The sequence below is a fragment of the Oncorhynchus nerka genome, unplaced genomic scaffold (assembly GCF_034236695.1).
Source record: "Oncorhynchus nerka isolate Pitt River unplaced genomic scaffold, Oner_Uvic_2.0 unplaced_scaffold_1516, whole genome shotgun sequence".
NCBI lineage: Eukaryota > Metazoa > Chordata > Actinopteri > Salmoniformes > Salmonidae > Oncorhynchus > Oncorhynchus nerka.
In genome coordinates, this window is record NW_027039801.1 from 30,024 (window position 1) to 55,344 (window position 25,321).

The following is a 25,321-nucleotide window of genomic DNA, read 5'->3' on the forward strand; positions in this document are numbered from 1 at the left end:
CATCCTTGGTGTCCCGAGCTGTCCATCACAATTTGAAATGGTCCCGAGCCCCATCCCCGGCTCCAACTGACAATTTAGAATTTTATTCAGAAGGAAAAGTTATTTGACTAAACACTCATAACATTTGATTAAAATATGTTTTAACCTGTTTGGTGACAGAGGAAAATACTTCTTCAACTGCAAGCAAGAGTTTTCATTAAGCTTGCTAAAACACCTCGCTAGCTAGCTAGCTCCTTCTTTAGCTTGCCACAAACGTGCAGTGTGACTAACCAAGGTAAGAATTGTTATGAAAATTAAAGTTGAGTAGAGTTCAGGTAATGTCAAGTATGTATTAATAAATATAATTTAATTGCCAAAACTATTTGAAAAATGAATAAAACAATGATCTTGACTAGCCAAGCAATGTGTTGCTTGCTAGCTTTAGAGGAGGGTTGGGTGTCTCTTGAAACAGAATCTGGCCTTACTCGAGATGTTGATATGGCGAATCTCCTTTAAAGGGGAACCGCACCCACTGATGAAGGTGAATTGGGACAGGTTGGTTCCACCAGGCTAGGTTATGAAGGTGATTTGGGACAGGTTCCACCAGGCTAGGTTATGAAGGTGAATTGGGACAGGTTGGTTCCACCAGGCTAGGTTATGAAGGTGATTTGGGACAGGTTGGTTCCACCAGGCTAGGTTATGAAGGTGAATTGGGACAGGTTGGTTCCACCAGGCTAGGTTATGAAGGTACATTGGGACAGGTTCCACCAGGCTAGGTTATGAAGGTGAATTGGGACAGGTTGGTGCCACCAGGCTAGGTTGTGAAGGCGAATTGGGACAGGCTGGTCCACCAGGCTAGGTTATGAAGGTGAATTAGGACAGTCTGTTCCACCAGGCTAGGTTATGAAGGTGAATTGGGACAGGTTCCACCAGGCTAGGTTATGAAGGTGAATTGGGACATGTTCCACCAGGCTAGGTTATGAATGTGAATTGGGACAGGTTAATTCCACCAGGCTAGGTTATGAAGGTGAATTGGGACAGGTTCCACCAGGCTAGGTTATGAAGGTGAATTGGGACAGGTTAATTCCACCAGGCTAGGTTATGAAGGTGAATTGGGACAGGTTCCACCAGGCTAGGTTATGAAGGTGAATTGGGACAGGTCAGATGTCACTAGCCTGATTCAAGTGTCCTCCCTGTTCCATTTACAGCCAAGTAGTGAATTGCTTTTTGTTCTAAAGGACCAATCTTTTCATTTTTTATCGTATTTTTATTTAACCTTTATTTAACTAGGTAAGTCAGTTAAAGAACACATTCTTATTTACAATGACGGTCTACCCCCCCGGCCAAACCCTAACCTGGACGACGCTAGGTCAATTGTGGAACTCCCAATCAAGGCCGGTTGTGATAAAGCCTTGAATAAAACCAGGGTCTGTAGTGACGCCTCTAGCACTAAGATGCAGTGTCTCAGACCGCTGTGCAACTGGGGAACCCCAAAATCACTCTACTAGTGGTATCTGCTTGGCTTGGTAACTAGTTAAACTTACGGGGTATTTTTATTGTACAACTTTTCACATATCACACATTACTATTGTTGATGAAGCCATGTGTGTCATGTGCTAATTCTAATTCGTCACTATTTACCACAGCCACAAAGTCATACAGGCTGCCTATTTCTACAATTTATCTTCTTACAATGTTATTTCAACCTAACCTTAGCCTTAACCACAAATCTTGGCCACTTTAGATACTGCCGGCAGCATGCTATAGCCTACAACTGCGGAAAGCAACTGACTTCGGGAATTCACACCTATGTGAAGCTAGCACAATAAGGAATAGCCCCAGTAGTGGAATTTGCAGTTTGCCTTCAAAATAAAAGTTCCCCATTGAAAGTGATGCAAACGGATACAAATAATGGGAACAGGCCATATTTAATTTGACACAAAAATAAAAACAACTGTTGAAATCCCACTGTTGATCAAATCAAATCAAATCAAATTTATTTATATAGCCCTTCGTACATCAGCTGATATCTCAAAGTGCTGTACAGATGTATCAGACTTCAGAATTGGATTGGGGGCCATACTTATATGCTCTGTACAGTCTTACCTATGGATCTTGGGTCGATGAAACAGGGTATCAGCCTGCTCCGGGACACCCACAGACTTCAATTCTGAAGAGTGGCACCGCTTTGTGCACGGGAGGGGGGGGGGGCATTGTCTTGCTGAAATAGGAAAAGACCTTCCCCAAAACTGTTGCCACAAAGTGGGGCGACAGGGTAGCCTAGTGGTTAGAGAGTTGGACTAGTAACCGGAAGGTTGCAAGTTCAACCCCCCCGTGCCCCTGAACAGGCAGTTAACCCACTGTTCCTAGGCCGTCATTGAAAATAAGAATTTGTTCTTAACTGACTTACCTAGTTAAATAAAGGTAAAATAAAAAAATTAAAAAGTTGGAGGTACAGAATCCTCTAGAATGTCATTGTATGCTGTAGAGTTAAGATTCCCCTTCATTGGAACTACTGTAAGTGGCCTAGCCCATTATTCATCCTCCACCAAACTTTACAGCCTGAACCATGAAAACCCCCCCAAGAGCATTACTCCTTTCCCATTTGTCGCTTTGCATTGCGGCAGGTAGCATCCGCCAAATCTAAATCCGTTGGTCGGACTGCCACCTTGGTGATGAATCGCTGCAGAGAACGCGTTTCCACTGCTCTAGAGTCCAATGGCAGCGAGATTTACATCACTCCAGCCGGCTTGGCATTGCGCATGGTGATCTTAGGCTTGTGTGCGCCTGCTCGGCCACGGAAACCCATTTAATCAAGTTCCCGAACTAACAGTCCTTGTTCTGACGTTGCTTCCAGAGGGAGTTTGGAACTCGGTGGTGAGTGTTGCAACAGAGGACAGATGATTTTTACGCGTTTCAGCACTCGGCGGTCCCGTTCTGTGAGCTTCTGTGGCCTACAACTTACCGGCTGAGCTGTTGTTGCTGCTAGACGTTTCCACTTCAAAATAACAGCACTTACAGTTGACCCGGGCAGCTCTAGCAGGGCAAAAATTTGACGAACTGACTTGTAATGGTGGAATTCCATGACGGTGCCACGTTGAAAGTCACTGTTTACAAAGCATTTGACAAATACAAATTTGAACATTAACACCTTATTTATTCTTCATCTTGTGGGGAATTGTTTCACTGATCCTCTGTCTCGGCATTATCCACAGGGTAACTGCCATCCTGTCTCAGCATTATCCACAGGGTAACTGTCAACCTGTCTCAGCATTATCCACTGGGTAACTGTCAACCTGTCTCAGCATTATCCACTGGGTAACTGTCAACCTGTCTCAGCATTATCCACTGGGTAACTGTCAACCTGTCTCAGCGTTATCCACTGGGTAACTGCCAACTTGTCTCAGCATTATCCACTGGGTAACTGCCAACTTGTCTCAGCATTATCCACTGGGTAACTGCCAACTTGTCTCAGCATTATCCACAGGGTAACTGTCAACCTGTCTCAGCATTATCCACAGGGTAACTGCCAACCTGTCTCAGCATTATCCACAGGGTAACGGTCAACTTGTGAGTCTGAAAATGGACACTGGAGGTGAAGGAATCAACGTCGTTAGTATCAACCGGATGTAGAAAGACATAATTTCCACATTCAGATGTTTAGAGCACAGAGGTAATTATATACATTATATTGTTTCAGATGCGACCTTCCGTTGACTCCCAGGTAACAATTCAACAATGGACCAAGTTATTTGAGCCAACAATAAAGATGATTGAAACCACTCTTTTAGTTGTCATTCATTCAGACTTTTCAAAGTCTACCACCACAGGCTATTGTGATTCAGTCCTGACCTTTGTAGTTTTACGCATTGATTGTTTTTATTTATGTAGCTTAGCTACAGTATCATTAAGGTAAAAAGCAAACATTTCCATTCATTTAAATACATGGCAACATATATTTATGAAATATATTTGGGCATTTATTTTACTAGCTACCACAGCATGCTCTCAAAATGTATTTCCATATATTTAAATATATAAACATATATGTAGAAATATATCAAAAAGGCCAATTTTGTAATATGTCCATATATTTAAATATATGTAATATAAGGCTTAAACACATATTTATTTTTAATATACGTAAATACATAAATGTTGTTCAAACAGGGTGGCACCAATGATTAGGGCCAGGCGTTTTGGTTGTTCTTCGGTTGGTGTTTTTCTACCCCGTGTCCGATATAGCACTTTCTCACATGGTGATCATCTAACATAATTATCCAATTAGTCCAAAATCAATTCCCAACCGTGTGATTTGACTTCAAATGAGATTAAAACAAAATATTTGCATCAACAGCATACACTTTAGCCTAATGCACCAAATGATTAACCTAAGGAAATAAATCGGCATAAATATTTTACTTACTCATTGTCTGTTATCAAAATTATATAGGAATAGTAGGCATGTTATCTAAGAAAATATAGCCGAACAAACTAGCCATTTTCATTAAACACGTGTACCAATGTAAATGATGAGGAATATATATAGCTTTTGCATGCGCCAACATGCCTCTAAACAAAGTTGACAATCCCAAATTGCTCACCTTCATTAAGACACGTGAAAAGAACCGAGCCGCAGTCTCCGGTAAAAACACAACAGAAAGCATCTCCATAGTAACGGACAAATCCACTGTCACACATTGTGTATGAGAGCTGGGTGAAGATGTTAAAGTAGTTCTGGCTGATAGAGTGTATTTACAGGCAGAGAACTATTCGACAGTGTTAGAATATCACTCCGAGTAGCTTCACTTTTACATGAACCTTGTGGAGGCGGAGAAGCGCATCTCTCCAAATACTGACGTCTTAACAGAGATGGATAAAATGTGTCCTTTCTATAGTAAATGAAAATAGGCGAGCAATTAGTATTCTGAAAATAGTCTATATTCCACCCTCTACATTTTCGGATACAAAAATGCCTATCATACACATATGTTAATTAACAGGCAACGAAGACGTCGTGAAATATTGTTGTTGATTGATGTTGTCTTGTTATGTAAGGACGAGACTGTTTCACTATATATCCCCCACAAGGTTTCAAGGTTGAAGCATTCTTCTGAGACGGCATAATTATGTCCTGTCTATCCTGTTTTTCCATTTAAAATGTGACGCTAAATTGCAGGTTTTGCAGAATATATTGTTGTCCGCAAAGAACATCCCAGCGGGGAATTTCAAGCGATAGAGATGTTTTATTGTACACTTATATTTTCTGCTTGGATTCATAGTCTTTCCCCTTAAAGTGTCCTAATTGCCCCATTTATATAACCTCCTGTGATCAGGGATTGAGTCTGTTGGAGGCGATCAGCTTGAGAAAAACGAGGTGTAAAATCACTGATCTACAAATAGAATTCCCTGCCAAATAATAGGTTTTGTGAAATTAAGATTCATATGCTGCGCCTCCTCTGGTTCAGGCGATCCCTCCACCAGAAACGAATGGACAACCAGACTGGAATGACTGAGACTTGTGTCAATTACAGAGCATTTCCTAGGATTTTCTGCCTGCATCAAACCCAGTGGATAATGGTGGAATATTGGTCAATAAATTGTTTTTTTGTTTTTTTTTAAACGCCTGGCCCTACTATATAAACCCTCTATTTATGCTATGGGTCCCCATTCACTGCTGACAAGGATTAAAACAATTATATCACAATAATGTTTGCAGCGATCAGTATCATCAAAAACATCCAGGAAATGTCCTCTCTGTTCGCAGGTCGTTAATCTGCGATGGATTAAATCCCGTCCAGAGTCAGGAAGGGATTTATTTATGGAGATACGCATCCAGCCACAGATCCCCTGACTTCTTCAGTGACCTGGAGAAGAACAGAGGTGGATATAGAACCAGGTAAATCACATAGGAGACTGAGAGCAGCAGGTATCACCTTATGATGTACAATCTATTCCCAGAGGAATAGCACTATACAAGTATTCATTAAAACACTTTACCTGACAACATCAGTCATGCCTTTCTGCAAAGTCTTGACCTGGTAGGGAAGTCCATGTTTCTCACACAAAGCACGAACCAGAGGAGCCACCAGGTGGTAGTTGTGACGGGGCATGGTAGGAAACAGACTGGGAGACAGAGAAAGAGAAAGAGAGGCAGAGAGAGAGTGGGGGTAGAGAAAGAAAGGCAGAGAGAGGGGGGTGAGAGAAAGAGTGGGGGGGGAGGAAGGAAGGAGAGAGAGGGAGAGAGAGATTAGAGAAAGAGAGAGAGAGAAGGAGAGAGAGAGAGTGGGGGAGGAGGAAGGAGGGAGAGGGGGAGAGAGATTAGAGAAAGAGAGAGAGAGAGAAGGAGAGAGAGAGAGTGGGGAGGAGGAAGCAGGGAGAGGGGGGAGAGAGAGAGAGAGAGAGAGAGAGGCAGAGAGAGAGTGGGGGTAGAGAAAGAGTGGGGAGGGAGAGAGGGAGAGAGAGAGAGAGTGGGGGAGGAGGAAGGAGAGAGAGATCAGACACAATCAGAGTTTTTCAGAGAAACCTCCGTTTCTGAGTAGGATTGTATCGATATTGTATCTAAACACTATTACGAGGTAGAGTATTTAGTACAAACAACAAGTTATATTTAAGATCGAATGAAACTGAATACTTAAACTTAAACTATAACTTGAGTATGTCAGTGACCTGATAAATGACCATATAAACACAGTATATACTGTTTGACAGACAACAGAAAGGTGAGATATTTGTTTCACTTACTGGTGTTCAATCTGAAAGTTGAGGTGTCCACTGAACCAGTCGTTGAAGGTTGACTGTTCAATGTTGCAAGTAGCACTCAACTAAGACCAGAGAAAGAGACACGTTACAGCTCCCTCTGCTGGAGAACTACAGAAGGCACAGCCCCAGAAAACACTCCTGGGCCTGTACTCAGGACTGCTGTTCCCAGATCAGTTTAGCCTTTAATAATAATGAATATGAATGTATGGACAGGGGGGACCTGATCCTAGATCACTAGTAATGATCACATGTTACCTGCATGGTGAGCCAGTCCTGGTGTCTAGTAATGACATGTTACCTGCATGGTGAGCCAGTCCTGGTGTCTAGTAATGACATGTTACCTGCATGGTGAGCCAGTCCTGGTGTCTAGTAATGATGACATGATACCTGCATGGTGAGCCAGTCCTGGTGTCTAGTAATGACATGTTACCTGCATGGTGAGCCAGTCCTGGTGTCTAGTAATGATGACATGATACCTGCATGGTGAGCCAGTCCTGGTGTCTAGTAATGATGACATGATACCTGCATGGTGAGCCAGTCCTGGTGTCTAGTAATGACATGTTACCTGCATGGTGAGCCAGTCCTGGTGTCTTGTAATGATGACATGATACCTGCATGGTGAGCCAGTCCCGGTGTCTAGTAATGACATGTTACCTGCATGGTGAGCCAGTCCTGGTGTCTAGTAATGATGACATGATACCTGCATGGTGAGCCAGTCCTGGTGTCTAGTAATGATGACATGATACCTGCATGGTGAGCCAGTCCTGGTGTCTAGTAATGACATGTTACCTGCATGGTGAGCCAATCCTGGTGTCTAGTAATGACATGTTACCTGCATGGTGAGCCAGTCCTGGTGTCTAGTAATGACATGTTACCTGCATGGTGAGCCAGTCCTGGTGTCTAGTAATGATGACATGATACCTGCATGGTGAGCCAGTCCTGGTGTCTAGTAATGACATGTTACCTGCATGGTGAGCCAGTCCTGGTGTCTAGTAATGACATGTTACCTGCATGGTGAGCCAGTCCTGGTGTCTAGTAATGACATGTTACCTGCATGGTGAGCCAGTCCTGGTGTCTAGTAATGACATGTTACCTGCATGGTGAGCCAGTCCTGGTGTCTAGTAATGACATGTTACCTGCATGGTGAGCCAGTCCTGGTGTCTAGTAATGATGACATGATACCTGCATGGTGAGCCAGTCCTGGTGTCTAGTAATGACATGTTACCTGCATGGTGAGCCAGTCCTGTTGTCGCTCGTGATCCATCTCCATAGGAAGGTGACTCATCTGGGTCACCCATACAAACCAGTGGCTTTCCAAAAACCTATATATACAGTACAATATTCACAATATAATTATTCAGCCACAATATTATATTACATTATTACGTCAAGCACATCATTGTGTTGTTTTCTAATACTGTAGATAGTTTGAATACAATGAATGAATGAGTTCATCTTTGAGCTCCCTCTCAGTTCATACTTTACCTGACGAAGCTGATCAATGCTACTGAGCCAAAGAAACCAAAGAAGGGATAGTAACAGCAGAAGAAGCGAAGGTAGAAACTCATCGACCACGCCAGATCCTTCACAGGAGACAAAGATTGGTATTACGGACAGACATGACCACATCTGGGGTTCCTAGCAAAGCAACAATTATCACTGTTGATTAGGAAGCATTACGGACAGACATAATGACATCTGGGGTTCCTAGCAAAGCAACAATTATCACTGTTGATTAGGAAGCTAGTCATTTCTGATGGTACAGTCCGTGTTAGTGGTATTATGCTCGCTAGCTTTAGTGAGCAACGAACAATGATTTAGTGCCCCCAGGTGTGAGCATAATCATAATACTAATAATAATCATAATCATAATCATCCTGCCCTGCCTTTCTAAGGCCTTCGAAAGCCAAGTTAACAAACAGATCACAGACCATTTCGAATCCCACTGTACCTTCTCCGCTATGCAATCTGGTTTCAGAGCTGGTCATGGGTGCACCTCAGCCACGCTCAAGGTCCTAAACGATATCATAACCGCCAACGATAAAAGACAGTGCTGTGCAGCCATCTTCATTGACCTTGCCAAGGCTTTCGAATCTGTCAATCACCACATTCTTATCGGCAGGCTCAACAGCCTTGGTTTCTCAAATGACTGCCTTGCCTGGATCACCAACTATTTCTCAGACAGAGTTCAGTGTGTCAAATCGGAGGGTCTGTTGTCCGGGCCTCTAGCAGTCTCTATGGGGGTGCCTCAGGGTTCAATTCTCGGGCCGACTATTTTCTCTGTATCAATGATGTCACTCTTGCTGCTGGTGATTCTCTGATCCACCTCTACGCAGACGACACCGTTCTGTATACTTCTGGCCCTTATTTGGACACTGTGTTAACTAACCTCCAGACGAACTTCAATGCCACACAACTCTCCTTCCGTGCCTCCAACTGCTCTTAAATGCAAGTAAAACTAAATGCATGCTCTTCAACCAATCGCACCTGTCCACCCGTTCTGACTTAGAACACGTGGACAACTACAATTTTTTATTTTTATTTTTTTATTTGACTAGGCAAGATCAGTTAAGAACAAATTCTTATTTTCAATGACGGCCTAGGAACAGTGGGTTACCTGACTGTTCAGGGGCAGAACGACAGATTTGTACCTTGTCAGCTCGGGGGTTTGAACTTGCAACCTTCCGGATACTAGTCCAACGCTCTAACCACTAGGCTACCCTGCCGCCACCCAATACCTAGTTGTCTGGTTAGACTGTAAACTCTCCTTCACATTAAGCATCTCCAATCCAAAATGATAAATTATATCTAGAATCGGCTTCCTATTTCACAACAAAGCATCCTTCATTCATGCTGCCAAACATACCCTCGTAGAACTTACTATCCTACCGATCTTTGACTTCGGCGATGTCATTTACAAAATAGCCTCCAACACTCTACTCAGCAAATTGGATGCAGTCTATCACATTGCCATCCGTTTTGTCACCAAAGCCCCATATACTACCCACCACTGTGACCTGTATGGTCTCGTTGGCTGGCCCTCGCTTCACATTCGTCGCCAAACCCACTGGCTCCAGGTCATCGATAAGTCTTTGCTAGGTAAAGTCCCGCCTTATCTCAGCTCACTGGTCACCATAGCAGCACCCACCCATAGCACACGCTCCAGCAGGTATCTCTCTCTGGTCACCATAGCAGCACCCACCCATAGCACACACTCCAGCAGGTATCTCTCTCTGGTCACCATAGCAGCACCAACCCATAGCACACGCTCCAGCAGGTATCTCTCTCTGGTCACCATAGCAGCACCCACCCATAGCACACCCTCCAGCAGGTATCTCTCTCTGGTCACCATAGCAGCACCAACCCATAGCACACCCTCCAGCAGGTATCTCTCTCTGGTCACCATAGCAGCACCAACCCATAGCACACGCTCCAGCAGGTATCTCTCTCTGGTCACCATAGCAGCACCCACCCATAGCACACACTCCAGCAGGTATCTCTCTCTGGTCACCATAGCAGCACCAACCCATAGCACACACTCCAGCAGGTATCTCTCTCTGGTCACCATAGTAGCACCCACCCATAGCACACGCTCCAGCAGGTATCTCTCTCTGGTCACCCCCATTATTATTGCCTTACCTCCGTTATCCTACCTCATTTGCACACACTGTATATAGACTCTTCTATTGTGCTATTGACTGTATGTTTGTTTATTCCACGTGTAACTGTGTTGTTTGTGTTGCACTGCATTGCTTTATCTTGGCCAGGTCACAGTTGTAAATGAGAACTTGTTCTCAACTAGCTTACCTGGTTAAATAAAGGTGAAATAAATAAATAAATAAATATATATATATATATATATATATATAATTACTCTCTTGTGGAAGCCCTTACGTTCCAGATAAGAATGAAGAGGTTTAAGTCTACATTTAGTTGGTATGAAATCTCACCACCCAGTCTCGTTGTGAAAACATGGTCCGGAATATCTGGATGTTGAAAAACACTGGAACGATTAGTGGAGGTCCAACTGGAACACAGAAGGATAATATTGGTATTACATACAGTGGTCTGTCTTTTACCTGTTCAATGGAAGTTGATGTGATTCTATACAGAAATCCATGAAACGTGTTCAGCAACTTACTGAGGAAGAAGTACTGGTGTTGGTGATGGTAGGGCATGTACTTCAACTTCTTTATACCATACTGCAATAGACAGAGACAAGGAGACAGATGGATCTTACACAGAAACACGAATACCGTTTTAACACAACTGAGACAAACCGTTACATGGATATTATTACACGGTTATTTCATGAATATTACATTAAATTAATGAGCTATTACATGGATATTTGAATACTACATGGATATTATTACATGGTTATTTAAATATTACATGAATATTTAGATTATTATTCAAATATGACAGGAAGTCAGATGGGTCACAAAGCACTAAGTTTTTTAAATATTTTATTTAACCAGGCAAGTCAGTTAAGAACAAATTCTTATTTTCAATGACTGCCTAGGAACAGTGGGTTAACTGCCTGTTCAGGGGCAGAACGACAGATTTGTACCTTGTGGGCTCGGGGATTTGAACTTGCAACCTTCCAGTTACTAGTCCAACGCTCTAAACACTAGGCTACCTACTAGGTTGTGAGTCCAGTTGGGGCAGGAATCACAAATATACTATAATGATAACTACCTCTACAGGCTGTTTGTCTCCCAGGACGAAGACATGTAGTGAGTTGATATCAGGATCTTTACGAAAAATGTTGGGCTTAGCGTGGTGCTGGAAGTGACGATGGTTCCACCAGTTAGCAGAGGCACCCTGGAAACACACAGCTACTGTTACTTATTAATGGTACACACAATTACAGTTACTGTAACTTACACCTGTTGGACACTACACAAAATAAGGCTAATGTATAGCAGTGAACTTGGAAATGTAACACTGCTCTAGTGAATGTAGGAAAGTGAAAGGGACAGTTTCCTGAACAAAGATTTAGCATAGTCCTGGAGTAAAATGTACTTTCAAAGCTGATTATCCATTGAGAATGGTTTTCAGTTCAGGACTAGGTTTAAACTGTGTCCGGTTAACTTTTCCAAAGAGTAGCAGAAGATCAGCCTAAAGAAACAGTATTGTCAAATGTCCAACCATTGTCCAGCAGCCTACCTTTAGGTGTCCAATGACAAACTTGTGCAGTTTGTGGTTCCAGCCGGATTTCTTGCAGACTGACAGGTGGCCGTAGTCATGCTGCAGCCAGCCAGCTTGGGCCTGAGAGGGAAAAAGAAAGGCAGAATTTGAACAGTGTCTGAAAGGTGGTTTGGTAACCTTATCTCTCTTCTCCCTCTTTTACCCCTGCCCCGCTACAAAGTTTCTCCCTGCAGGCGGTCACTGAGTCCGAGGTACTAAGGGAGCTCCTGAAACTAGACCCCAAAAAAACATCTGAGTCAGATGGTTTAGACCCTTTCTTCTTTAAGGTTGCTGTCCCTATCATTGCCAAGCCTCTCTCTGAACTTTTGAACCTGTCTCTCCATTCTGGGGAGGCTCCCATTGCTTGGAAGGCAGCCACAGTTCGTCCTTTATTTAAAGGAGGAGATCAAGCTGATCCCAAATGTTATAGGCCTATTTCTATTTTGCCCTGTTCATCAAAAGTGTTGGAAAAACTTCTCAATAATCAACTGACTGGCTTTCTTGATGTATATAGTTTTCTCTCTGGTATACAATCTGGTTTCTTTTCAAGTTATGGATGTGTCACTGCAACATTGAAGGTCCTCAATGATGTTACTATTGCCCTTGATTCTAAGCAATGTTGTGCTGATATTTTTATTGACTTGGCCAAAGCTTTTGATACGGTAGACCATTCCATTATTGTGGGCCGGCTAAGGTGTATTGGTGTCTCTTAAGGGTCTTTGGCCTAGTTTGCTAACTACCTCACTGAAAGAGTGCAGTATATAATGTCAGAACATCTGCTGTCTCAACCACTGCCTGTCACCAAGGGAGTACCCCAAGGCTCGATCCTAGGCCCCATGCTCTTCTCAATTTACATCAACAACATAGCTCAGGCAGATGGAAGCTCTCTTATCCATTTATATGCAGATGATACAGTCTTATACTCAGCTGGCCCCTCTCCAGAATTTGTGTTAAATGCTCCACAACAAAGCTTTCTTAGTGTCCAACAGGATTTCTCTGTCATATGGTTTGGTATGAAGAATGCCCCACTCCCTACTGGTGTGATTACTCTGAGGGTTTTGAGCTTCAGGTAGTCACCTCATACAAGTACTTTCTAACCCTGATTCAGATGACCATCCTAACTATGCTAGATTACGCAGACATCATAGATCGGCAGGTATGGGTGCTCTCGAGTGGCTAGATGTTCTTTACCTTTCAGCCATCAGATTTGCCACCAATGATCCTTATAGGACACATCACTGCACTCTATACTCCTCTGTAAACTGGTCATCACTGTATACCTGTTGCAAGACCCACTGGTTGATGCTTATTTATTGAACCCTCTTAGGCCTCACTACCCCCTATCTGAGATATCTACTGCAGCCCTCATCCTCCATATACAACACCCGCGTTGCCAGTCACATTCTGTTAAAGGTCCCCAAAGCACACACATCTCTGGGTCGCTCGTCTTTTCAGTTCGCTGCAGCTAGCGACTGGAACGAGCTGCAACAAACACTCAAACTGGACAGTTTTATCTCCATCTCTTCATTCAAAAACTCAATCATGGACACTCTTACTGACAGTTGTGGCTGCTTTGTGTGATGTATTGTTGTCTCTACCTTCTTGCCCTTTGTGCTGTTGTCTGTGCCCAATAATGTTTGTACCATGTTTTGTGCTCCTGCCATGTTGTGTTGCTGCCATGTTGTTGTCATGTTGTGTTGCTGCCATGTTGTTGTCATGTTGTGTTGCTACCATGTTGTTGTCATGTTGTGTTGCTACCATGTTGTTGTCATGTTGTGTTGCTACCATGTTGTGTTGCTACCATGTTGTTGTCATGTTGTGTTGCTACCATGTTGTGTTGCTTCCATGTTGTTGTCATGTTGTGTTGCTACCATGTTGTGTTGCTACCATGTTGTTGTCATGTTGTGTTGCTACCATGTTGTGTTGCTACCATGTTGTTGTCATGTTGTGTTGCTACCACGTTGTTGTCATGTTGTGTTGCTACCATGTTGTTGTCATGTTGTGTTGCTACTATGTTGTTGTCATGTTGTGTTGCTACCATGTTGTTCTGCTACCATGTTGTTGTCATGTTGTGTTGCTACCATGTTGTTGTTATGTTGTGATGCTATCATATTGTGTTGCTACCATGTTGTTGTCATGTTGTGTTGCTACCATGTTGTTGTCATGTTGTGTTGCTACCATGTTGTGTTGCTACCATGTTGTTGTCATGTTGTGTTGCTACCATGTTGTTGTCATGTTGTGCTGCTACCATGTTGTTGTCATGTTGTGTTGCTACCATGTTGTTGTCATGTTGTGTTGCTACCATGTTGTGTTGCTACCATGTTGTGCTGCTACCATGTTGTTGTCATTTTGTGTTGCTACCATGTTGTTGTCATGTTGTGTTGCTACCATGTTGTTGTCATGTTGTGTTGCTACCATGTTGTTGTCATGTTGTGTTGTGACCATGTTGTTGTCATGTTGTGTTGCTACCATGTTGTTGTCATGTTGTGTTGCTACCATGTTGTGTTGCTACCATGTTGTTGTCATGTTGTGTTGCTACCATGTTGTTGTCATGTTGTGTTGCTACCATGTTGTGTTGCTACCATGTTGTGCTGCTACCATGTTGTTGTCATTTTGTGTTGCTACCATGTTGTTGTCATGTTGTGATGCTACCATGTTGTTGTCATGTTGTGTTGCTACCATGTTGTTGTCATGTTGTGTTGCGACCATGTTGTTGTCATGTTGTGTTGCTACCATGTTGTTGTCATGTTGTGTTGCTACCATGTTGTGTTGCTACCATGTTGTTGTCATGTTGTGTTGCTACCATGTTGTTGTCATGTTGTGTTGCTACCATGTTGTGTTGTTGTCTTCGGTCTCTGTTTATGTAGTGTTGTCTCTCATGTCGTGATGTGTTTGGTCCTATATTTCTTTAAATTATTATTACAGTTTATTCTTTTTTCCCAGACACCGTCCCCGCAGGAGGCCTTTTGTCATTTGGTAGGCCGTCAATGTAAATAAGAATTTGTTCTTAACTGACTTGCCTAATTAAATAATGCTAAATAAATAAATAAAATAAATAAATTAAATTCAATCTTAAACCTAACCTAAACCCTTACCCTTACCCTAACCTAAATCTTAATCTATTCGTCTAATTCTAACCTTAATCCTAAACCTAACCTTAACCTTAATCCTAACCCTAACCTAATCATCTAATTCTAACCTTAATCCTAAACCTAACCTTAACCTTAATCCTAACCCTAACCTAATCAACTAATTCTAACCTTAATCCTAATCCTCTAATTCTAACTTTAATCCTAAACCTAACCTTAACCTTAATCCTAACCCAATCCTCTAATTCTAACCTTAATCATAAACCTAACCTAATCCTCTAATTCTAACCTTAATCCGAAACCTAACCTTAACCTTAATCCTAACCCTAAACTAATCCTCTAATTCTAACCTTAATCCTAAACCTAACCCTAACCTTCGATCCCTATGCCTAACCTTTGAATCTGCCTGTCAAATATCTTCTTGTACTCCCTAATAATACTGTAATGGTACCTGAGACGTGGCCAGCATGAGGGAACAGAGCAGTGTGAGGCTCCAGCTGGTCCCCCAGACCCAGAGCAGGCCCAAAGCCAGGGCCTCTAGTAGCAGGATGTGGCCCAGGTAGAGGCTGAAGAAGAGGGGGCGGGCACGGAGGAGACCCTCCTTCTCCACACGGTCACGCAGGGCCTGGAAGTCCTGCACCAGTACTGCCTGTATGGGTTAGAGGTGATCAATAATCAATACAGGCGTATGAAGTCTATCTCAATGAATCTGTCCTTGATTTCAGGAGGCGAGGAGATAGCAGAAAGACCAACTGTGATAGAGCCAAGTAGATGAGCCAGGAGGAAGGTGGATGATGGTAGAGAGATGAGAATTGAGGGAGTGGAGGGGAGGAAGAGGACAGGAGAGGGTTAAGGACAGGAGAGGAAGAGGACAGGAGAGGGATAAGGACAGGAGAGAGATAAGGACAGGAGAGAGATAAGGAGAGGGATAAGAACAGGGATGACGACAGTTTAAATTGAGAAGAAAAACCTGTAGAGAAGAAGAAGAAGAATAGAATAAAACTTCATTGTCCACATCCAGGATGGACATTTTTCTTTGGCATCACTTTCATTAAAATAATCACATACACATCCAGCTGAAGTCTGAAGGTGACATACACCTTAGCCAAATACATATAAACTCCATTTCCACAATTCCAGACATTTAACCAGGTGGCAGGGTAGCCTAGTGGTTAGAGCATTGGACTAGTAACCAGAAGGTTGCAAGTTCAAACCCCAAGCTGACAAGGTAGATACTTTTGTACCTGTTTCCTCCAGCATCTTCACAGGGTCCTTTGCTGTTGTTCTAGGATTGATTTTCACTTTTTGCACCAAAGTACGTTCATCTCTAGGAGACAGAACGCGTCTCCTTCCTGAGCGGTATGACGGCTGCGTGGTCCCATGGTGTTTATACTTGCGTACTATTGTTTGTACAGATGAACGTGGTATCTTCAGACGTTTGGAAATTGCTCCCAAGGATGAACCAGACTTGTGGAGGTCTACAAATGTTTTTCTGAGGTCTTGGCTGATTTCTTTAGATTTTCCCATGATATCAAGCAAAGAGGCACTGAGTTTGAAGGTAGGCCTTGAAATACATCCACAGGTACACCTTGACTCAAATTATGTCAATTAGCCTATCAGAAGATTCTAAAGCCATGACGTCATTTTGAAGAAATTTCCAAGCTGTTTAAAGGCACAGTGAACTTAGTGTATGTAAACTTCTGATCTACTGGAATTGTGATACAGTGAATTATAAGTGAAATAATCGGTCTGTAAACAATTGTTGGAAAAATTAATTGAAAAATTAATTGTCTTATGCACAAACTATAGTTTGTTAACAAGACATTTGTGGAGTGGTTGAAAAACAAGTTTAAATTACTCCAACCTAAGTGTATGTACACTTCTGACTTCAACTGTACATTTGCACAACATACACAATTAAATCAGTTCGTCCATCATGTTGCATACACTAACAACATAGAGGACATTGATACATTCACTCACAACGACCACGTGAGGATGCTCTCCACCATCTCAGATTACCAGACTGTCATATTGAACGTGAGGATGCTCTCCACCATCTCAGATTACTAGACTGTCATATTGAACGTGAGGATGCTCTTTCACCATCTCAGATTACCAGACTGTCATATTGAACGTGAGGATGCTCTCCACCATCTCAGATTACCAGACTGTCATATTGAACGCAAGGATGCTCTCCACCATCTCAGATTACCAGACTGTCATATTGAACGTGAGGATGCTCTCCACCATCTCAGATTACCAGACTGTCATATTGAACGCAAGGATGCTCTCCACCATCTCAGATTACCAGACTGTCATATTGAACGTGAGGATGCTCTCCACCATCTCAGATTACCAGACTGTCATATTGAACGTGAGGATGCTCTCCACCATCTCAGATTACCAGACTGTCATATTGAACGTGAGGATGCTCTTTCACCATCTCAGATTAGCAGACTGTTATATTGAACGTGAGGATGCTCTCCACCATCTCAGATTACCAGACTGTCATATTGAACGTGAGGATGCTCTCCACCATCTCAGATTACCAGACTGTCATATTGAACGTGAGGATGCTCTCCACCATCTCAGATTACCAGACTGTCATGTTGAACGTGAGGATGCTCTCCACCAAGCTGCTGTACACCCTCTCCAGAACTTCCAGGTTGACTCCAAACCCCTTTCATTTTCCTGATTAAGAACAGACGTTGCCTTGCTATAAAACAAATACAGTCTGCATTCTCTGTAAAACTCAGTTTCTCGTCAATTTCTGTTCCTGGATGTTTTAAAACACTCAACCCCCTCTACTGGTTGGTCGTTCAGAGACAGTGGTTGGGACATTAGTAAGTTGTTGCCATCAATGATCAGCTCCTTTGTCTATTACACATTGATGTGGAGGGCACTTGACCGACACCAGTCTTGAAGGTTGTTGGTCTGTTTATAATAGCTGTCCCCCATCTGACGAAGCATCTTAAAAAAAAAAAAAAACTGCTATAGCCATGTCCTCCGCATACGTAAAAAGGCTCACGTTGTTTCCTCGGATCTTTATCTCATTAGTGTAGATAGAGAACAACAACAACAATGCTGAAAAGACACATCCCTGGGGAGCCCCTGTGTTCAGGGTCAGTTCATCAGAGAGGGCCCCATCCCTGGGGAGCCTCTGTGTTCAGGGTCAGTTCATCAGAGAGGGCCCCATTCATGAGGACCCTCTGTGTTCAGGGTCAGTTCATCAGAGAGGGCCCCATTCATGTGGAACCTCTGTGGGCTGTCAGTTAAAAAGTCCTTGATCCAACCTGCCAGGCCTCCGTTGACATTCAGGTCGAGTAGTCATTTCAGCAGTGTGTGGATTTGCATTGTATTAAAAGCTGAACTAAAATCAATAAATAAAATGTGATGATATTATTTAGCATGTTGAAGGTGACTAGCCACCATGTTCACCAAGGTCAGGGTAGCATCCTCAATCCCCCTTCTGTGCCTGATAGGCTGTAACGGGTCCAGTTGATCTGCTGTGGACAGGGTAAGGTGCTTACTGACAACCCTTTCCATGCATTAGGCCAGAAGGGGTGTGAGGGCCAAAGGTCAAATGCCATTTGGTAATTTGGCTCCTGACTTCTTAGGCACTGGTACAATGGTTGACACCTTCCAGGATTTTGGCACTGTACAGGTGCTCAAGCAGGAGTTGAAACAGTTGTGTGGAGCAGACCAGCTCAGACCAGCTCAGACCAGCTCAGACCAGCTCAGACCAGCTCAAGAAGAAGAAGAAGAGGAAGAAGAAGGGTAAGGAAATAGAAGTAACAGAAAGCTGAAGAGAACCAGGATAAGATGTAAGACTCCTGATTAGGTAAACAGACAGCGGGGAATCTGGGCACATAGACAGGCTGGTATAATGTGATCTAGTTATAGGGACATCTGGGCATATAGACAGGCTGGTATAATGTGATCTAGTTATAGGGGCACATAGACAGACTGGTATAATGTGATCTAGTTATAGGGACATCTGGGCACATAGACAGGCTGGTATAATGTGATCTAGTTATAGGGGCACATAGACAGGCTGGTATAATGTGATCTAGTTATAGGGGCACATAGACAGGCTGGTATAATGTGATCTAGTTATAGGGGCATCTGGGCATATAGACAGACTGGTATAATGTGATCTAGTTATAGGGGCATCTGGGCATATAGACAGGCTGGTATAATGTGATCTAATTATAGGGGCACATAGACAGGCTGGTATAATGTGATCTAGTTATAGGGGCACATAGACAGGCTGGTATATTGCGATCTAGCTATAGGGGCATCTGGGCACATAGACAGGCTGTTATAATGTGATCTAGTTATAGGGGCACATAGACAGGCTGGTATAATGTGATCTAGTTATAGGGGCACATAGATAGGCTGGTATAATGTGATCTAGTTATAGGGACATCTGGGCACATAGACAGGCTGGTATAATGTGATCTAGTTATAGGGGCATCTGGGCATATAGACAGGCTGGTATAATGTGATCTAGTTATAGGGGCATCTGGGCACATAGACAGGCTGGTATAATGTGATCTAGTTATAGGGGCATCTGGGCACATAGACAGGCTGGTATAATGTGATCTAGTTATAGGGGCATATAGACAGGCTGGTATAATGTGATCTAGTTATAGGGGCATCTGGGCATATAGACAGGCTGGTATAATGTGATCTAGTTATAGGGGTATCTGGGCATATAGACAGGCTGGTATAATGTGATCTAGTTATAGGGGCACATAGACAGGCTGGAATAATGTGATCTAGTTATAGGGGTATCTGGGCATATAGACAGGCTGGTATAATGTGATCTAGTTATAGGGGCATATAGACAGGCTGGTATAATGTGATCTAGTTATAGGGGAATCTGGGCATATAGACAGGCTGGTATAATGTGATCTAGTTATAGGGGCATATAGACAGGCTGGTATAATGTGATCTAGTTACAGGGGCATATAGACAGGCTGGTATAATGTGATCTAGTTATAGGGGTATCTGGGCATATAGACAGGCTGGTATAATGTGATCTAGTTATAGGGGCACATAGACAGGCTGGTATAATAGGGAATCTGGGCATATAGACAGGCTGGTATAATGTGTGATATAATGTGATCTAGTTATAGGGGCATCTGGGCACATAGACAGGCTGGTATAATGTGATCTAGTTATAGGGGTATCTGGGCATATAGACAGGCTGGTATAATGTGATCTAGTTATAGGGGCATCTGGGCACATAGACAGGCTGGTATAATGTGCCCTAGTTATAGGGAAATATAGACAAGCTGGTATAATGTGATCTAGTTATAGGGGCACATAGACAGGCTGGTATAATGTGATCTAGTTATAGGGGCATATAGACAGGCTGGTATAATGTGATCTAGTTATAGGGGCATCTGGGCACATAGACAGGCTGGTATAATGTGCCCTAGTTATAGTAGATGACAGACTACTTTTCTAGGAGGTAAATCTTGTCTAAATATCTCCATCCACATCACACCTGCTCTTACCACACTCTGACACATTGTAGAAAGTATCATTCTGTACAGCATTCAGTCTGAGATGCATGTAATTCCCTATCAGCCAGAGAAAGACAGGCCTCACGTTGGTCCCCGGGTCCCTACCTAAACCGACAGTATGTTAGAGTGGGTGTGGTGCTGTGTCAGAGGGAGAGAGGCTGTAGGCTTCATATTCTATGTTTCATTATGTAGCCTACAACGATGTATGTTATGGGTTTGATGCTATAGCGGGAGAGAGAAAGATTGGCCTCCTCACATTTTTCCCCTGGTCCTGGCTGGGCTCTGTCGGTGCCAGCTCTCCAATCAGCAACGGCTTCAGAAACTTCCTGACAAAATTCGGATCGAGATGGAATGCGACAAATGCTTCCTAGAAATTAGAGACATAGATTAATATGCAAATGAAATATATGCAAATGTCCTCATGTCCTTTATTTGTCTCTCAGATAATTTAACAAATATTTTTAAAAGTACAAATAAATACTAAATAATTAACTATGAGATTAGTTAAGAGATTATCATGAAATTAGGATCCTGCAATGTACGATCCACTAACAACTACTGCAATATGTAATAGTGTCATAATGTACGATCCACTAACAACTACTGTAATATGTAATAGAGTCATAATGTACGATCCACTAACAACTAGTGTAATATGTCATAGAGTCATAATGTACGATCCACTAAAACCTACTGTAATATGTAATAGAGTCATAATGTACGATCCACTAACAACTAGTGTAATATGTCATAGAGTCATAATGTACGATCCACTAAAACCTACTGTAATATGTAATAGAGTCATAATGTACGACCCACTAACAACTAGTGTAATATGTCATAGAGTCATAATGTACGATCCACTAACAACTACTGTAATATGTAATAGAGTCATAATGTACGATCCACTAACAACTACTGTAATATGTAATAGAGTCATAATGTACGATCCACTAACAACTACTGTAATATGTCATAGAGTCATAATGTACGATCCACTAACAACTAGTGTAATATGTAATAGAGTCATAATGTACGATCCACTAACAACTAGTGTGATATGTCATAGAGTCATAATGTACGATCCACTAACAACTAGTGTGATATGTCACAGAGTCATAATGTACGATCCACTAACAACTACTGTAATATGTCATAGAGTCATAATGTACGATCCAATAACAACTAGTGGAATATGTCATAGAGTCATAATGTACGATCCACTAACAACTAGTGTAATATGTCATAGAGTCACAATGTACGATCCACTAACAACTAGTGTAATAAGTCATTATCACAATGTACGATCCACTAACAACTAGTGTAATATGTCATTATGATAATGTACGATCCACTAACAACTAGTGTAATATGTCATTATGATCATGTACGATCCACTAACAACTAGTGTAATATGTCATAGAGTCATAATGTACGATCCACTAACAACTAGTGTAATATGTCATAGAGTCATAATGTACGATCCACTAACAACTAGTGTGATATGTCATAGAGTCATAATGTACGATCCACTAACAACTAGTGTGATATGTCACAGAGTCATAATGTACGATCCACTAACAACTACTGTAATATGTCATAGAGTCATAATGTACGATCCAATAACAACTAGTGTAATATGTCATAGAGTCATAATGTACCATCCACTAACAACTAGTGTAATATGTCATAGAGTCACAATGTACGATCCACTAACAACTAGTGTAATAAGTCATTATCACAATGTACGATCCACTAACAACTAGTGTAATATGTCATTATGATAATGTACGATCCACTAACAACTAGTGTAATATGTCATTATGATAATGTACGATCCACTAACAACTAGTGTAATATGTCATAGAGTCATAATGTACGATCCACTAACAACTAGTGTAATATGTAATAGAGTCATAATGTACGATCCACTAACAACTAGTGTGATATGTCATTATGATAATGTACGATCCACTAACAACTAGTGTAATATGTCATAGAGTCATAATGTACGATCCACTAACAACTAGTGGAATATGTAATAGAGTCATAATGTACGATCCACTAACAACTAGTATAATATGTAATAGAGTCTTAATGTACGATCCACTAACAACTAGTGTGATATGTCATAGAGTCATAATGTACGATCCACTAACAACTACTGTAATATGTAATAGAGTCATAATGTACGATCCACTAACAACTACTGTAATATGTAATAGAGTCATAATGTACAATCCACTAACAACTAGTGTAATATGTCATAGAGTCATAATGTACGATCCACTAACAACTAGCGGAATATGTCATAGAGTCATAATGTACGATCCACTAACAACTAGTGTAATATGTAATAGAGTCATAATGTACGATCCACTAACAACTACTGTAATATGTAATAGAGTCATAATGTACGATCCACTAACAACTAGTGGAATATGTAATAGAGTCATAATGTACGATCCACTAACAGCTACTGTAATATGTAATAGAGTCATAATGTACGATCCACTAACAACTACTGTAATATGTCATAGAGTCATAATGTACGATCCACTAACAACTACTGTAATATGTCATAGAGTCATAATGTACGATCCACTAACAACTAGTGTAATATGTCATAGAGTCATAATGTACGATCCACTAACAACTAGTGTAATATGTCATAGAGTCATAATGTACGATCCACTAACAACTAGTGTGTGTCATTATATGTACGATCCACTAACAACTAGTGTAATATGTCATTATGATAATGTACGATCCACTAACAACTAGTGTAATATGTCATTATGATAATGATCCACTAACAACTAGTGTAATATGTCATAGAGTCATAATGTACGATCCACTAACAACTAGTGGAATATGTAATAGAGTCATAATGTACGATCCACTAACAACTAGTGTGATATGTCATTATGATAATGTAGATCCACTAACAACTAGTGTAATATGTCATAGAGTCATAACGATCCACTAACAACTAGTGGAATATGTAATAGAGTCATAATGTACGATCCACTAACAACTAGTATAATATGTAATAGAGTCATAATGTACGATCCACTAACAACTAGTGTGATATGTCATAGAGTCATAATGTACGATCCACTAACAACTAGTGTAATATGTCATAGTCATAATGTACGATCCACTAACAACTAGCGGAATATATGTCATAGATCCACTAACAACTAGTGTAATATGTTATAGAGTCATAATGTACGATCCACTAACAACTACTGTAATATGTAATAGAGTCATAATGTACGATCCACTAACAACTACTGTAATATGTAATAGAGTCATAATGTACAATCCACTAACAACTAGTGTAATATGTCATAGAGTCATAATGTACGATCCACTAACAACTAGCGGAATATGTCATAGATCGATCCACTAACAACTAGTGTAATATGTAATAGAGTCATAATGTACGATCCACTAACAACTACTGTAATATGTAATAGAGTCATAATGTACGATCCACTAACAACTAGTGGAATATGTAATAGAGTCATAATGTACGATCCACTAACAGCTACTGTAATATGTCATAGAGTCATAATGTACGATCCACTAACAACTAGCGGAATATGTCATAGAGTCATAATGTACGATCCACTAACAACTAGTGTAATATGTAATAGAGTCATAATGTACGATCCACTAACAACTACTGTAATATAATATGTCATAGAGTCATAATGTACGATCCACTAACAACTACTGTAATATGTCATAGAGTCATAATGTACGATCCACTAACAACTACTGTAATATGTCATAGAGTCATAATGTACGATCCACTAACAACTAGTGTAATATGTCATAGAGTCATAATGTACGATCCACTAACAACTAGTGTAATATGTAATATGATCCACTAACAACTACTGTAATATGTCATAGAGTCATAATGTACGATCCACTAACAACTACTGTAATATGTCATAGTCATATATGTAACAACTAGTGTAATATGTCATAGAGTCATAATGTACGATCCACTAACAACTAGTGTAATATGTCATAGAGTCATAATGTACGATCCACTAACAACTAGTGTGATAAGTCATTATATGTACGTAACAACTAGTGTAATATGTCATTATGATAATGTACGATCCACTAACAACTAGTGTAATATGTCATTATGATAATGTACGATCCACTAACAACTAGTGTAATATGTCATAGAGTCATAATGTACGATCCACTAACAACTAGTGTAATATGTAATAGAGTCATAATGTACGATCCACTAACAACTAGTGTGATATGTCATTATGATAATGTACGATCCACTAACAACTAGTGTAATATGTCATAGAGTCATAATGTACGATCCACTAACAACTAGTGGAATATGTAATAGAGTCATAATGTACGATCCACTAACAACTAGTATAATATGTAATAGAGTCATAATGTACGATCCACTAACAACTAGTGTGATATGTCATAGAGTCATAATGTACGATCCACTAACAACTAGTGTAATATGTCATAGTCATAATGTACGATCCACTAACAACTAGCGGAATATGTCATAGAGTCATAATGTACGATCCACTAACAACTAGTGTAATATGTTATAGAGTCATAATATGTCACTAACAACTACTGTAATATGTAATAGAGTCATAATGTACGATCCACTAACAACTAGTGAATATGTAATAGAGTCATAATGTACGATCCACTCTACTGTAATATGTCATAGAGTCATAATGTACGATCCACTAA

At 41.2% G+C, this 25,321-nt stretch overlaps 1 protein-coding gene across 1 annotated transcript; it reads right to left on the reverse strand.

Annotated features, from left to right (window-relative positions):
• Positions 1–3,749: 3,749 nt before the first annotated feature.
• LOC115124992 (acyl-CoA Delta-4 desaturase-like) lies at positions 3,750–15,588 on the reverse strand. The gene is made up of 10 exons (XM_065015315.1): positions 15,475–15,588; positions 11,914–12,015; positions 11,443–11,568; positions 10,883–10,943; positions 10,692–10,768; positions 8,227–8,324; positions 7,967–8,063; positions 6,724–6,803; positions 5,980–6,105; positions 3,750–5,846 (listed from the first exon to the last, which is right to left on the reverse strand). The coding sequence occupies exons 1-10, from the start codon at positions 15,490–15,492 to the stop codon at positions 5,795–5,797; spliced, it is 837 nt and encodes a 278-aa protein (XP_064871387.1). The 5' UTR covers positions 15,493–15,588; the 3' UTR covers positions 3,750–5,794.
• Between the last annotated feature and the right edge of the window lie 9,733 nt (positions 15,589–25,321).

Excerpts from the sequence above, each read along its gene's own strand:
- LOC115124992 (XM_065015315.1), bottom strand. Across the intron at positions 8,325-10,691 it reads TTTCACAACGAGACTGGGTG|GATCTGGCGTGGTCGATGAG; the intron begins GTGAGATTTCAT and ends TCTCCTGTGAAG. Across the intron at positions 6,804-7,966 it reads AGGACTGGCTCACCATGCAG|TTGAGTGCTACTTGCAACAT; the intron begins GTAACATGTCAT and ends CTCTGGTCTTAG.